Below are 17,287 nucleotides of genomic sequence, written 5' to 3'. Positions count from 1 at the left end.
TAACAACATTTGCACATGGCTGAACTGAATCTATATCACCTTGTCTAGAATCTAGCCTTTAGAACCAGCCTCGTCATCTATCCTGCCAAATTGGCTCAGCATCCTCTATGTTTAAGGGCCTGTCCCACTTAGGCGATTGTCATAGTCGTAGCAGGTCGCCGAAAAACCGGCAACTGGACCCCCCCCAACGACAATATCTACAAGCTACAACAACCTACCACCTAGTCGACGTCACGTTACGGCAAGCTACCGACAACCGGCGACCCAATCGTTGCGACTTAGGACGTCCACCTACGACCGCACCTACGACAACCTACGACCACACAGGCGACAATCTACGACAACTGAAGTCAACCTACGTCTGCCCGCGACAAGCTACGACAAGCTACGACCCTGTCGGCGACAACTGAAGACAATTCACGTCATTTTGGTCTCTGCTTTTGACGCCGGTTGATGTAGGTTGACGTAGGTAGTCGCCAATGGAATTCACCAAAGTCAGCACCGGCGACAACCTATGTCACCTGGCGACAACCTGGCGACAACCTACGACAGCACTTACGTCAGGTGACTCAAGCTACGATCATTGGCGTCAAACCAACAGTCGCTGAAAATGTTTCAATATCTCAAAATCCAGCTGCGACCAGAAAAACGCTACGACTCTTTGGAGACGACTCACGACCGTACAGGCGACACCCCGGCGACCGTGTGGCGACAGCTTAGTCGCCTGTAGTCGCCTAAAAAAACGCCTGTGGGACAGGCCCTAAAGGGGAATCACCTTTCGTTCTTCTAAAGTGCGATTAGTTTAAACCAGACTTCCTTAGTCCAGCTCTTCAAAGGACATCTTCTTCATTCCAGGAAGGTATCCAATTAATTTGGCCTGCACTAACTCCAAACCAAAGATTCCTTAGGCACAGGGATAAAAACTGTATAATTCTCTAAATGGGATTCATAAAGTTAACACCTCTCATCCCACCCAAACCACCCCCTCCCCAGGTACTTTCCCCTGCAACCGCAGGGGATGCAACACCTGTCCTTACTCCTCCTCCGTCGACTCCGTACAAGGACCCCGACCGTCTTTTCAGATGAGGCAGAGGTTCACTTGCACCTCCTCCAACCTCATCTGTATCCACTGTTCTAGGTGTGGACTCGTATATATCGGCGAGACCAAACGCAGGCTCGGCGATTGTTTCGCTGAACACCTCCGCTCATTCTGCCTAAATCTACCTAATCTCCCGGTTGCTAAGCACTTTAATTCCCGTTCCAATTCCCACACGATCATCCAGTCTTGTTTGGTCTCGCCGATGTATAGGATGTAAATACACTTATTAGCCCAAGTTGGAATTTTGTCCAGTTCTTTCATGTGGCGCAGGCTACCACTTTCTCTGACACATTCGTCTCTGACCTCTTTAGTCAGAGGGTAGTTAATCTGTGGAACTCATTGCCACAGAGGGCTGTGGAGGCAGTGTCAATGGATATTTTTAAGGCAGAGATAGACAAATTCTTGATTAGAACGGATGTCAAGGGTTACGGGGCCAGGAAAATGGGATTATGAGGCAGCGATCAGCCATGATTGAATGGCAGAGTTGATTTGATGGGCCGAATGGCCTAATTCTACTTCCATAACGTGTGAACTAATGAACATGATAATGCCAAATTGGATCAACTAAATTGAAGGTCAATTAACTGCAATTTTTCAGCACATCAAAATGGACTCTTATCACCCACAGTCCTCATATTTCTCCTGCAGCTCTTCACTTCTTCACCCCCATTCCCTGCGTTCTTTACCTCCTCCTCCCCTTCACTCTATCATCTGCCTTGATTGTCCTCCTGCTATTCTCCTCATTTTCCTCGTCTTCCCGCTTCTCCTACTTCAGGCAAAATGGCTGCAGAATATACCCATTTTTCAATCTGTCTCCTCCCTTGGACTTACACAGATCCTTGAAACTTGTCCCTCAGCATTCTAATCCCCGGTTCACTTTCATTTTAATGTACAAAACATAAATGTTTTGTAACAATCCTCCCAATTCAAGAATGGGCCTTCCTGATGATTTTCAGTTTAGTTTAGCGATACAGCACGAAACAGGCCCTTTTGCCCACCGAGTCCACGTCGACCAGCGATCCCCGCACACTAACACTATCCTACACACACTAGGGACAATTTACATTTATACCAAGCCAATTAGCCTTTAAATGATAAACAATTCAGTATTGAGAAAGAAAAACTGAAGGCTAAAGAAACATTTTGTGAGATATTTTGAAAATTAATACCGTTTATTTGTTGTTTCTACTTCCATTCCCTTTTATACTAATCATCGTCTAGTTTAGTTTAGAGATACAGCACGGAAACAGACCCATCGGCCCACCGACAGCGATCCCCGCACATTAACACTATCCTACACACACTGGAGACAATTTACACTTATACCAAGCCAATTTACCTACATGCCTGTACGTCTTTGGAGTGTGGGTGGAAACCGAAGATCTCTGCAAAAACCCACGCAGGTCACGGGGAGAACGCACAAACTCCATGCAGGCGGCACCCGTAGTCGGGATCGAACCCGGGTCTCCGGCGCTGCAAGTGCTATAAGGCAGCAACTCTACCGCTGTGCCACTGTGCTGCCCTAATGCTTTTCCAGTTGACGTAAAGATACAAGATATCGTTCCTTGTTGTTGGTGTCTACAACAAATTACTGGCCAAAGGCCTGGCTGCCTAATTTGATTCATGTTTTATTATTTGATTTGTATTAATTGTTTGGTAATCGGGTGGTGGGTGCATGGGATGAACTGAGGGGGGGGGGGGGGGGGGCAGTTGAGGCAGATACTATCAAAACGTTTAAGAAATATTTAGATAGGTACATGGATAGGACAGGTTTAGACGGATATGGACCAAACGCAGGCAGGTGGGACTAGTGTACATGGGACATGTTGGTCATTGTGGGCAAGTTGGGCCGAAGGGCCTGTTTCCACGCTGTAGGACTCTATGACTCTATAACATTAAAAATTCTAAACATTTAAAAATCTAGTTTATAACATTTTAGAGGTGCCGTACTGATGTGTACCATCACCAAATAAAACGTTCATCGTAGTAAACAACAATGTTTCCTTAATTTTGTACTTTTAATTCCCAAGTTGTTGGAGCTGAAATTGGATGAACTTTACTATGAGCAGAATCCACTGTTGGAAAAAGAACTCACTTCATCAACACAAGAATATGAAGTTTTATCTCTTCAGGTAATTGTTTGTATACTATGAGGATATAATGTGGTTACCTTTCAGCATTATTGTGTAACCTGCTGGAATGCAATTATAAAGATATTTGTCTCACTAAAATGACACTTCACTTGCTCTGCCAGATTACTATCCAGGTACTATGGCAACGTTTAGCAGGTACATCAATAGGATAGGCCCAGACTATCAAACAATCCAACCCTCACTTCTATTGACTCCATTTACACCTCACGTCGCCTCGGCAAAGCCAGCAGCACAATCAAGCGACCTCACCCTGGCCACACCCTCTTCTCCCCTCTCCCATCAGCCAAAATGTATAGAAATGTGAAAACACACAACTCCAGATACAGGGACAGGTTCTTCCCAGCTGTTATCAGGCAACTGAACCATCCCACCACAGCCAAAGAGCAGTGTCACTATCCCACTACACTAGCACTATCCTACACACTAGGAACTATTTACAATTTTACTGAAGCCAGTTAACCTACAAACCTGCACATCTTTGGAGTATGGGAGGAATCCGGAACACCCGGAGAAAACCCACATGGTCACGGGAAGAAAGTGCAAACAAAGTACAGACAGCACCCGTAGTCAGGATCAAACTCAGGTCTCCGGCGCTGTAAGGCAGCAACTCTACCGCTGAGCCACTGTGCCGCCCCAAGGATAGTCAAGGATAGTTAATATACTTGTATCTTGAACATGCTAAAATATATATATATATATATATCACATATATATATGTCACAATCACAATAATCACAATCACAATAAAAAACTTTATTAGCCAAGTATGTTTTGCAACATACGAGGAACCTCATTTGCCATACAGCCATAACAATGTCATACAGTCATATATACTGTATATAAAGTAGCCATTTAAATCCTTCAACTTTCTTAAAACATTTTATCTTTTAAGAAAGACTCTGAAAAGCCAATGGTCAGCTTTACATGTCACTTTGCAAAATAACATCCTTTTTACAGTGATAAAAAACTGGTCCATTTTTAGTGGTATTAGATGAGTGAATGATTATGAACTATTGTTTGAGGAGCATTTCTGAAAATATATTATATAGTTCAATCGAATCTTTATTTTTTACAGTTCTATCCAATCTTTAATATCTGCTTTACTCTCAAGAATGACACATGCAGTTTGATTATAGTACTGCATTACAGTTTCAGCAGAGACTTCAGAAATATTTTCACAAGTCCAAATGATTTTCTGTCTTAAAATGAATTAAGTTATTTCATGGAGACACAAGGCACTACGGACGCTGGTTTACAGTAAAAGACGCAAAGTTGAGGTGCAGCTCGGTGGCATAGCTTCATGGGCTGCTGCCTCACAGCGCCAGAGACCCAGGTTCGATCCTGCCCTCGACTGCTGTCTGTGTGCAGTTTGCGCATTCTCCCTGTGACCGCGTGGGTATCTTCCGGTTTCCTCCCACATCCCAAAGACGTGCAGGTTTGAAGGTTGATTGACCTCTGTAAATTGCCCCCCAGTGTGTGCAGGAAGTGGATGTGAAAGTGGGATAATGTAGAACTAGTGTGAAGGGGTGATTGATGGTCGGCATGGACTCGATGGGCTGAAGGGACTGTTTCAATGCTGTATCTCTAAACTAAAGGGCGGCACGGTGGCGCAGCGGTAGAGTTGCTGCCTTGCAGCGCCAGAGACCCGGCTTCGTTCCTGACTACAGGTGGTGTCTGTACGGAGTTTATTCGCTCTCGCTGTGACCTGCGCGGGTTTTCTCCGGAAGTTCCGGTTTCCTCCCACACTCCAAAGATGTACAGGTTTGTGGGCTGTTTGACTTGGTATAAATGTAAAATTGTCCCTAATGTGTAGGATAGTGTTTTTGTGTGCAGGGATCGCTGGTTGGCGTGGACTCGGTGGGCTGAATGGCCCGTTTCCGTATTGTATCTCTAAACAAACTAAACTAAACTCAGCGGGTCAGGCAGAATCTGTGGACTGAAGAACGGTCCCAACCCGAAACGTTGCCTGTCCTTCCCTCCACGGATGCTGCCTGACCCGCTGAGTTCTTCCAGCACTTTGTGTTTTGCTCAAGGACACTGGGATTGTGTTACAGCCGTGATCTTATAGAGTGCAGAGACCCAAAGAACCAAAGAACCGCTGACCCACCTTATCCCTCTGCACTATATTAACTTCAGTGTTAAAAACTACCAACATCCTGTGATTACATTATAAATGTAAAATTGTCCCTAGTATGCAGGATAGTGCTAGTGTGCGGGGATGTCTTGTCGATGTGAACTCGGTGGGCCGAAGGGCCTGTTTCCGTGCTGTATCTCTAAACTAAAGTAAACAAAACTAGATTTCTGGAGTAACTCAGTGGGTCAGGCAGCATCTCTGGAGAACATGGATAGGTGATGTCTTGTGCTGGGACTCAGATTAAGATGTCATGGGCATGCAAGTGACTGAAAGCAAATGCTTGCACAAAGTTAAAAAATAAGAATAAAAATGAACTTTGAGAAGTACACAGCAGATGAAAACATTTGAGAAAGAGCAGGGGCGGCACTGTGGCACGGCAGTAGAATTCCTGCCTTACAGTACTTACGGCGCCAGAGACCCGGGTTCGATCCCAACTACGGGGCTACTTGAAGAGTTTGGAATTCAATAATGTTAATCGTCAAAACATTTTATCATAGAATATCTTATGATATGTCTGTACGGAATTTGTACGTTCTCTCCATGACTTTGTGGGTTTTCTCCGAGAGCTTCAGTTTTCTCCCAAGACGTTCAGGTTTGTAGGTTAATTGGCTTAGTATAAATGTAAATTTTCCTTAGTGTGTGTGGGATAGAAACATGGAAACATAGAAAATAGGTGCAGGAGGAGGCCATTCGGCCCTTCAAGCCAGCACCGCCATTCATTGTGATCATGGCTGATCGTCCCCAATCAATAACCCGTGCCTGCCTTCTCCCCATATCAATAGACAATAGGTGCAGGAGTAGGCCATTGACCCCTCGAGCCAGCACCGCCATTCAATGCGATCATGGCTGATCACTCTCAATCAGTACCCCGTTCCTGCCTTCTCCCCATACCCCCTCACTCCGCTATCCTTAAGAGCTCTATCCAGCTCTCTCTTGAAAGCATCCAACGAACTGGCCTCCACTGCCTTCTGAGGCAGAGAATTCCACACCCTCACCACTCTCTGACTGAAAAAGTTCTTCCTCATCTCCGTTCCAAATGGCCTACCCCTTATTCTTAAACTGTGGCCCCTTGTTCTGGACTCCCCCAACATTGGGAACATGTTTCCTGCCTCTAATGTGTCCAATCCCCTAATTATCTTATATGTTTCAATAAGATCCCCCCTCTATCCCTTGATTCCACTAGCCCCTAGAGCTCCATCTAACTCTCTCTTAAATCCATCCAGTGATTTGGCTTCCACTGTCCTCTGTGGCAGAGAATTCCACAAATTCACAACTCTCTGGGTGAAAAAGATTTTTCTCACCTCAGTTTTAAATGGCCTCCCCTTTATTCTAAGACTGTGGACCCTGGTTCTGGACTCGCCCAACATTGGGAACATTTTTCCTGCATCTAGCTTGTCCAGTCCTTTTATAATTTTATATGTTTCTATAAGATCCCCTCTCATCCTTCTAAACTCCAGTGAATACAAGCCCATCCAAGGATAGTGTTAATGTGTGGGGGATCGCTGGTCGTTTTCAGACTCGGTGGGCCAAAGGGCCTGTTTCCACGCTGTATCTCTAAAACTAAGACTAAAACTAACAAGCAGGCTATCTTATTTGTCTGACAAAGAGTTAAAAACCGTCATAACCAGTCCCTTCTCCTTACTACTGCTGACTGATATGTTTGTTTGTAAAATATTCTGTGATAAAATGTTTTGACGATTAACATTATTGAATACCAAACACTTCAAGTAGGTATTTGGTTTCTGGTGTGTCTAAAACAGTATTAAAATTAGTATTTCAAAATGATGAAGATTTTAATGCTGAAAATAAAATCACAATTTATGACATGAAATTTGTCCTATCCATGTACTTGTCTAAATGTTTCTTAAATGTTGTGATAATATCTGCCTCAACTACCTCCTCCGGCAGCTTGTCCCATACACGCACCACTCTTTTTTTTTTTTCCTAATCAGATGTGCAGCACTTTGGTCAACGTGGGTTGTTTTTAAATGTGCTATACAAATAAAATTGACTTGACTTAACTTGACCCTTTGCATGAAAAAGTCACCCTGCAGGTTCCTCTTAAATCTTTCCCCCCTCCCCTTAAAACTATGTCCTCTGGTCCTCGATTCCCCGACTCTGGGCAAGAGACTCTGTGCGTCTACCCGATCTATTCCTCTTATGATTTTGTATATGATATAGTGCTGTTAATATCCTCTACCATTAATTTAAATTTCATCATTCAATCCAGATGTCTTACATTTGCTTTTCATAACCGAGTGATGTAACACTCTTAATAACTTTCATTGTGCTCTTTGCAGAATACTTTCGTTCAATTCCTGCCACAAATCAATTAAATTTCCTGTAATCTGGCGTTCAGTTCCTTGGCTAGTTTTTCAGGAGTTGCTAAAACGTAGTACTTGGATTCAGCAACCCAAGTGTAGACATTCTGCACTCTACGAACCACTTTGGCTAACATACAGCAACACATACAACAAAAGATTTGTATAACTGAAGTGGGATTCCAAACCATTTATATCCTACTTTAATATCTGAGTCTTTGATTACAACAAAAGATTAGAGTAATTGAGTCATAGAGTCGTACAGTGTGGAAACAGGTCCTTCGGCCCAACTTGCCCATACTGGCCAACATGTTCCAGCTACATTAGTCCCACCTGCCTGCGTTTGACCCATATCCCTCCAAACCTGTCCTATCCAAGTACCTGTCTAACTGTTTCTTAAATATTGGGATAGTCCCTAACTCAACTACCTCCTCTCGCAGCTTGTTCCATACACCCACCACCTTTTGTATGAAATAGTTACCCATCAGATTCCTATTAAATCTTTTCCCCTTCACCTTAAACTTATGTCCTCTTGTCCTCGATTCTGCATCCACCCGATCTATTCCTCTCATGATTTTATACACCTCTATAAGATCACCACTCATCCTCCTGCGCTCCAAGGAATAGAATCCCATCCTACTCAACCTCTACCAATAGCTCAGACCCTCTATTCCTAGCAACTTGATTATGTAAGGATGGACAGAAAATGCTTGAGTAACCCAGTGGGTCAGGCAATATCTCTGGAGAAAAGGAATGGACGATGTTTTGGGTCGAGACCCTTCTTCAGGCTGAGAGTCAGGGGGGAGGGATACTAGAGATATGAAAAGGTAAGGAACAAGTCAGATGACTCAAGAAAGGTGGAGCCCACAATGGTCCATTGTTGGCTGCAGAAGTGGTGATAATTAAGGGATACAAACGGTGAAACTAGCAAGACGACGAGGGTGGGGGACGGATGGAGAGAGAGAGAATGCAAGGTCTACTTGAAATTAGAGAAGCCAATATTCATACTGTTGAGTTGTAAGCTGCCCAGTTGGGATGTAAGAAATTATGTGAGATGGAAAATATAAATAAAGTGATGTGCCAGAGCAACTCAGCAGGTCAGGCAGCACCTATGGAGAACATGGATAGGTGAGGATCGGCCCATGGATAGGTGAGGATAGGTGAGGATTCTTCAGACTGATTGTGGTGGGTTGGAGGAGAGAGAAAGTTGGAAGAGATGAGAAGGGGGACAAAGCCTGGCGAGTGACACGGACACAAAATGCTGGAGTAACTCAGCGGGTCAGGCAGTATCTCTGGAGAGAAGGAATGGGTGACGTTTCGGGTCGAGACCCTTCTTCAGGCTGACGTGGAAACAGGCGAGGGTTTTTTTTTGATAGCCAGATGGTTGGATAAAGGCCAGAGATAAAAAGACAAAAGGTGAAAGATAAAGATAGAAGATTCTCCAGCGAATTGTACGGCTAGAGAAAGGAATATAGGTAGAAGTGGATGGGGGAAGGGGAGAAACAAGTCCAGGTGAATTACAGGGAAGGTAGCGGGGCAGGGGCAGGGGATGGACCAAAGAAGCAGGTTAATTAGCTAAAAGTGGAGAATTTAATGTGCATACCGTTAGGTTGTAAGCTACCCATGTGGAATATGAGGTGCTGTTCCTCCAGTTTCGTGTGGCCTCACTCTGACAATGGAAGAGGATTGGTTTTGGCCACACGCGAACTGGAGGAATAGAACCTCGGGTTCTACTTAGATTACAACCCACTGGTATGAATATAGAATTCTCCAATTTTAGATAAATAACTAACCAACACCACCCTCCTAACCCCCCCCCCACCTTACTTTTTTTCCTCCCTCTCTCCCCCGAGCCACATCTGGATGTGCATCCATTTCTCACAAACTATCCCACCCCCTTTACCCTCCCCCCCCCCCCATCCTCATCTGGCTTCACATTTCACCCCTCTTTATCTCCTAACCTTCTGTTTATTTCATTTCTGGCCTTTACCAATCAAACCCCACTCACCTTTTTTAGTTTAGTTTAGAGATACAACGCGGAAACAGGCCCTTGGGCCCACTTAGCCTGTGCCGCCCAGCGATCCCTGTACACTAACACTATCCTACACATTATTGACAATATACAATTTTCACCGCAGCCAATTAACCTACAAACCTGCACGTCTTTGGAATGTGGGAGGAAACCGGAGCTCCCTGGAGAAATCCCCCACACAGTCACGGGGAAGAATGTACAAAGACCATACGGACAGCACCCATAGTCAGGATGGAAGCCCGGCCCCTGGCACTGTAAGGCAGCAATTCTACCGCTGCGCCACCGTGCCACCCTTCATTAGTTAGAGGGGAACACACAGCTTGTTGACAGAAGTGGCATTGAAAAGAATTTTAGATGGCCTTATAGATTGGGCACATACCCGACTGCAATCAGCCTGAAGAAAGGTTCTGACCCGAAACGTTGCCTATCCGTGCTGAGCATACGTATCCTGGCCTTGCAAGTTTGGCGAGCTGGGAACATATTTGAGGCATTATTACAAATCACTAATTTGAAACAGAGAAATGGAAACTAGCACCTAAGGGAAAGAGACAAGAGAGATATTCAAATAAATGCAAGCCTTGAAATTGTAGGAAAAACATGTTTTTCTACTGCATATGTTCTGGACATTTCACCCCCCTGGTGATTAGCTTAAATTACATCCAGACAAAAATTCTCTGCAAGAGGCTTGCCTTTAAAAAAACAAAAACACACATTTGCTAAATTTCCTACTATATTTAATACTCTTTGGGTTAGGGGTGGTGCTGGGAAGAAAGTGTTTATTTTTAGGAAGTTGGTATTCTCACTTTCCCCCCCCCGCTCTTTCCCCCCAAATAATTGTTCAAATCTTTACTGGTATTGCACAATGACAGTGTACTATTTGTAAGGATGTTTTTAAGGCGGAGATTGACTGATTCTTGATTAGTACGGGTGGCAGGGGTTGTGAAGCAAAGGCAGGAGAATAGGATTGAGAGGGAAAGATAGATCAGCCATGAATGAATGACTTGATAGGCTGAATGGCCTAATACTGCTCCAAGAACTTATGAACTAAACGACACTAGCTTCATGTGGAATTGAAGCTATAAAACAGTCACCGATTCTGCGGAAAAGTCAGCTCAATGCGTTAGGTTTTCATGGCATAGCTTAAGTTTAGTTTAGAGATACCGCGTGCAAATAGGCCCTTCGGCCCACCGTGTCCGCACAGACCTCAGAGGTTTGTAGGTTAATTGGCTTGGTAAATGTAAAAATTGTCCCTTGTGGATAGAGGATAGTGTTAATGTGCGGGGATCGCTGGTCGGCGCGGACCCGGTGGGCCGAATGGGCCTGTTTCCGCACTGTATCTCTAAATTAAACCTGCGATCCCTGAACACTAGTTCTAGCTTACACACTAGGAACAATTTACAGAAGCCAATTAACCCACAAACCTACATGTCTTTGGAGTGCGGGTGGAAGCCGGAGCACCCGGAGAAAACCTATGCAGTCACAGGGAGAACGTGCAAACTCCGTACAGACAGCACCCATAGTCAGGTTCGAATCTGGGTCTCTGGCGCTGTAAGGCAGCAACTCTACCGCTGGATCACTGTGCCGTCCTTAAAAATTAATAATAAATTATATGAAAGATAGAAAACAGCTGGCCACATTATGTCAGGCTTCTGAGTGAAGGGGCATAAGAATAGAGTGGATAAGGTGCTAAATTGGTTCTTCGGAGATAAGTGTATGAAGCACTGTTGTTTCAAAATGTCATCAATCATTTCAATCCAAAAACTCCATTAAAACTGATTACGTCTGTTGATTACATCAAATAAAAGAGGATAATTGATTCTGAAGTGATTTTGTTGGATCAAATATGAAAGCGAATACTAGCAAGCTAATCAACAAAGGTGGCTCCAAAGTACCACAATTGATAAGGAATAAACCTAGAAAATGTTGCAAATGTTCAGCTGATCAGGCAGCATCTTTGCTGATTTTTTCAGGCCAGTGATCTTTCAACAGAGAAGTCCCTGGAGATTTAATTTAGCTTATTTTAGTTTAGAGATACAGCACACAAATAGGCCTTTCGGCCCTCCGGGTCCGCACCGACCAGCGATTCCCACACATTAACATAAGCCTACACACACTCGGGACAATTTACACTTATACCGAGTATACAAACCCAAGCCACGCGGTCACGGGGAGAACGTACAAACTCCGTTAAGACAGCACCCGTAGTCGAGATCGAACCCGGGTGTCTGGCGCTGCAAGCACTGCATGGCAGCAACTCTACCGCTGAGTCACCGTGCCACCCTGCATCCACCTTCATATGTTTTAGGGCATCCAACACCACCTCGAGTGTACTACGGACTGTCCTCAAGGCATCACCATTAACTTTCCCAAGTTTCCTGCTGTTTATTTAATTTTCTAAGGTTAAAACAGAGGAGTTGTATTCATTGTGGATAGAGTGATAGAGTCTTACAGTGTGGAAACAGGCCCTTCAGCCCAACTTGCCTACACCGGCCATCATGTCCCATGTACACTAGTCCCACCTGCCTGCGTTTGGCCCATATCCCTCTATAACAACATATATAACATATAACAACTACAGCATGGAAACAGGCCTGTCCGGCCCTACCAGTCCACGCCGACCATTCTCCCTGACCTAGTCTCATCTACCTGCACTCAGACCATAACCCTCCAATCCCCTCCTATCCATATACCTATCCAATTTACTCTTAAATAATAAAATCGAGCCAGCCTCCACCACTTCCACCGGAAGCCCATTCCATACAGCCACAACCCTCTGAGTAAAGAAGTTCCCCCTCATGTTACCCCTAAACCTTTGTCCCTCAATTCTGAAGCTATGTCCCCTTGTTGGAATCTTCCCCACTCTCAAAGGGAAAAGCCTACCCACGTCAACTCTGTCCGTCCCTCTCAAAAATTTTAAAACCTCTATCAAGTCCCCCCTCAACCTTCTACGCTCCAAAGAATAAAGACCCAACCTGTTCAACCTGTCTCTGTAGCCTAAGTGCTGAAACCCAGGCAACATTCTAGTAAATCTCCTCTGTACCCTCTCCATTTTGTCGACATCCTTCCTATAATTTGGCGACCAGAACTGCACACCATACTCCAGATTTGGCCTCACCAATGCCCTGTACAATTTCAACATTACATCCCAACTTCTATACTCGATGCTCTGATTTATAAAGGCAAGCATACCAAACGCCTTCTTCACCACCCTATCCACATGAGATTCCACCTTCAGGGAACAATGCACAGTTATTCCCAGATCCCTCTGTTCCACTGCATTCCTCAATTCCCTACCATTTACCCTGTACGTCCTATTTTGATTTGTCCTACCAAACCTGTCTAAATGTTTCTTAAATGTTGCGATAGTACCTGCCTCAACTACCTCCTCAACAGCTTGTTCCATACACCCACCACCCTTTGCGTGAAAAAGTTACCCCTCAGGTTCCTATTAAATCTTTCCCGCCTCACCTTAAACCTATGTCCTCTGGTTCTCGATTCCTCAACTCTGGGCAAGAGACTCTGTGCGTCTACCCGATCTATTCCTCTCACGATTTTGTACGCCTCTATAAGATCAATGGATCTCCTACTGCTCCACACATAGATGACCACATTGGTTTCTGAGGAGCCCATTTTCTCTCTCTATGTGTTGCGGCATATCAAAAGTGATTTCACGGGATTGTCATCGCCTATAAAGAAGGAGCCGGATTCAAACACACATTATTAGTCACTTATGTTATTCCATCATCGCTCCCCTAATTGCATGTTCTCTTTCTTCGTCGAAGGAGATTACAGCAAGATATATCATGGATGAGATGACGAGTAATACAATCAATTCCATTTTTAAACATTACTCGGAAGTGAAAAAGATATTGGAAAATGCGAGCAAGTGTGCTGTATGTGGAAAAAGTTTTCTCAACACATGGCTTGAATGTGTGACGTTTGTTGATCTAACACGGGTAAAATGTTTTGTGTCAAACATTAATGGAAATAGATGTGTCTTGGTTGAAATAACTCAGACTGATTGTTAGGGAGGAGAAGAAAGCTGGAAACGGGGAGAGGGAGGACAAAGCATGGCAGGCAATAAGTCGACACAAGTGAGGGGGTGGGGAAGAGGGGGAAGGGAGGTAGTTTTTGACAGCCAGATGGTTGGAACAAACAGTGCTGGTGCAGGTCTCCCAAAAAGTTAATTTGCAAGTTGAATCGGTAGTTAGGAAGGCAAATTCAATGCTAGCATTTATATCGAGAGGACTGGAATACAAAAACAGAGATGTAATGCTGAGGCTCTATAAGGCGCTGGTCAGGCCGCATTTGGAGCACTGTGAGTAAATTTGGGCCCCATATCTGAGGAAGGATGTGCTGGCTCTGGAGAGGGTCCAGAGGAGGTTTACAACACTGATCCCAGGAATGAGTGGGTTAGCATTTGTTGAACGTTTGACAGCACTGGGCCTGTACTCGCTGGAGTTTAGAAGGTTGAGAGGGACCTCATTGAAACTTCCAGGATAATGAAAGGCATAGATAGAGTGGATGTGGAAAGGATGTTTCCACTGGTGACAGAATCTAGGGCCAGAGGTCATAGGCTCAGAATTAAAGGAGGTGAGGAGGAACTTCGAGTTAATCTGTGGAACTCATTGTCACAGAGGACTGTGGAGGCCAAGTCAATGGATATTTTTAAGGCAGGGATAGACAAATTCCTGATTAGAACGGGTGTCAAGGGTTACGAGCAGGAAAATGGGATTATGAGGCAGAGATTGAATGGTGGAGTAGACTCGATGTGCCAAATGGCCTATTTTCTCCCCCTACAACTTGTCAACTTGTGAAATGCCAGAGATAAGAACAAAAGGCACGAGACAGGTTTTTGAAGAGTTGCGGCTTGTGAAGCCAGATGGAGATATGTCGCGGGGGGGGTGGGGGGGGAGGTTTGATGGGTAAAATAGTGGGAGTGCAAGTGGGGGGCCCAGGTTTGTTTTGCGATTTGTGTACTGTTGAGTTTTTGGCAAATTGGGATGATCAGTTCTTGTTTTCACATTGTCCGTAACTGAGTTCTATAATATATTTATTCATATTTGTGTTTTTCTGCTCTTTCAGAAAATTAGAATGACCAGTTCCGCTCGTGTTATCCCGGTCCGAGCCTTCCTTTGCTCATATAGTTGTTTCAATGAACCAGGCCATCACTACTATGGGATAGCAACAACATAATACTGGATAATGACTATTAATGAAGCGAAGAGAGAGAGTTCAAGAGAGTTCCAGAGTGTTTAATTGTCATACAGTATGTAGTGACAATGGAAGAATGTAATTCCTACTTGCAACACAACGATGAAAAACAATTTTGTAGTTGTGAAATTGTTGATTAAATACAATTAAGATCATGATTCTAAATAATAACAAGGGAAAGTTCACAAAGATGAAGCCCAGGTGGTTCTTACGTATTCATCAGATACCCAAATGGCAAACAGGCTGTTTCAAAGACGTACACAAAATGCTGGAGTAACTCAGCGGGACAGGCAGCATCTCTGGATAGAAGGAATGGGTGACGTTTCGGGTCGAGACCCATCTTCAGACTGAGAGTCAGGGGAGAAGGAGACTAAAGAGATAAGGAAGTGTAAGGTGTGAGAACGAGATATCAAAAGAGATGCGGGTCCAGGAAAATGTGGAATAGATCATTGTTAGCCAGGAGAAGGTGACAACGAAGCAAACAGAGATAACATTTAATCAAGCGGACAGTCAGACTGGTCGGAGAACTAGGAAGGGGGAGCGATGTCCCATTCTACACTGCGTTTGGCCCATACCCCTGTAAACCTGTCCTACCCATGTACCTGTCTAACTTTTAATTAAACGATACAATAGTCCCTGCCTCAATTACTCTCTCTGATAGCTCATTCCATACACCCACCACCCTTTGTGTGGAAAAAGTTACCCCTCAGATTCCTGTTAAATCTTTTACCCCTCACCTTGAACCTAATTTTTTTGGGGAAAAAAATCCCATATTGCTTGCCTTATATGTTGGAAATGAAGGACAGCGTTCATTCTTGTGCCTTCAGTCAGGGTCTGAAGAAGGGTCCTGACCCGAAGTATCACCTATCCATGTTCTTCATAGATGCTGACTGACCTGCTGAGTTACTCCAGCACTTTGTGTCCTTCTAGGGCAGCCATAATGCTGTCTTGCTCCTGAAAGCTGATGCATCGTTTGGACTTAGTTCAGTTTAGTTTCGAGATACAGCGTAGTGACAGGCCCTTCAGTTCACTGAGTCCGTGCCGACCAGCGATCCCCGAATACTTGTTCCATCCTACACATTCGGGATAATTTACACAAGCCAATTAACCTACACACCTGTACGTCTTTTGGAAGAAACTGGAGCACCCAGAGAAAACCCACGTGGTCATGGGGAGAACGTAGAAACTCTGTAGAGACAGCAGCAGAAGTCAGGATTTAACCCGTATGGCAGCAACTCTACCGAAGCACCACCGTGGCTTCCCAATAATGATCAAAATTAATAATTCAATATTAGTAAAGAGTTTCTAATGAGGTATTTTAGGGAGATTTTGTTTTAGTTAGATATCAGTTATGGTAACAACAATGATACTCGGGGATTTCTCGGATTGCCTTCGTTGGCACGCACTCCTCTATGCATTTGCTGATGAAGTCAGTCTCGGCAGTGGTGTACTTATTCAGGTTGGCTACAGAATCCCTGAATATGGACCCGTCCACTGACTCAAAGCAGTCATCGAATATAGGTGCAGGAGTAGGCCATTCGGCCCTTCGAGCCAGCACCGCCATTCAATATAATCTTGGCTGATCATCCCGAATTAGTACCGTTCCTGCTTTCTCCCCATATCCCTTGATTCCATTAGCCCCAAGTGCTATATCTAACTCTCTCTGGAATACATCCAGTAAATTGGCCTCCACTGCCCTCTGTGGCAGAGATTTCCATAGATTCACAACTCTGGCTGAAAAGGTTTTTCATGATCTCAGTCCTACATGGCCTACCCCTTATTCTTAAATTGTGACCCCTGGTTTTGGACTCCCCCAACATCGGGAACATTTTTCCTGCAACTAGCCTGTCTAATCCCTTAAGAATTGTATATGTTTCTATAACATCCCCTCTCATCTAAATTCCAGTGAATATAAGCCCGTCGATCCATTCTTTCATCATATGCCAACTCTCTCTACATGAGTAGGAAGGAACTGCAGATTTTGGTTTAAACTGAAGATAAACACAAAATGCTGGAGTAACTCAGTGGGCCAGGCAGCATCTCTGGAGAAAAGGAATGGGTGACGTTTTTTCAGTCTGAAGAAGGGTCTCGACCCAAAACGTCGCTCATTCCTTCTCTCCAGAGATGCTGCCTGTCCTGCTGAGTTACTGCAGCAGTTTGTGTCTACCTTCTCACTACATGATCGTCCTGCTTCAGTTTTTGGTTGTAGGCAGAAGCACAACTAAGTGATCGGATTTCCAGAAATGTGACCAAGGGACAGAGTGGTAGGCGGTTTTTATTAATGTGTAGCAATGGTAGAGAGTGTTCTAGCCTCTGGTGGGATAAGAGACATGC

General features: G+C 44.4%; 1 protein-coding gene across 5 annotated transcripts in view; it reads left to right on the top strand.

The window, feature by feature from the left end:
* The window catches only part of lrrc69 (leucine rich repeat containing 69), a 35,090-nt gene extending 18,110 nt beyond the window's left edge, over nt 1-16,980 (top strand). For 2 of the 5 annotated variants that reach the window (XM_078398500.1, XM_078398498.1), the window contains exons 6-8: nt 3,130-3,231; nt 13,522-13,695; nt 14,825-16,980. In XM_078398500.1, coding sequence (XP_078254626.1) covers nt 3,130-3,231; nt 13,522-13,695; nt 14,825-14,935 — 387 coding nt within the window. In that variant the 3' untranslated portion in view covers nt 14,936-16,980. The remainder of the gene's footprint in view (nt 1-3,129; nt 3,232-13,521; nt 13,696-14,824) is intronic. The other 3 variants (XM_078398499.1, XM_078398501.1, XM_078398502.1) reach the window with 3 other exon arrangements.
* The last annotated feature ends 307 nt before the right edge of the window (nt 16,981-17,287 follow it).

Source organism: Rhinoraja longicauda, chromosome 4, assembly GCF_053455715.1.
Source record: "Rhinoraja longicauda isolate Sanriku21f chromosome 4, sRhiLon1.1, whole genome shotgun sequence".
Taxonomy (NCBI): Eukaryota; Metazoa; Chordata; class Chondrichthyes; order Rajiformes; family Arhynchobatidae; genus Rhinoraja; species Rhinoraja longicauda.
Note: the sequence above shows the minus strand (reverse complement) of the source record. Positions and strands in the feature narration are given on the sequence as shown.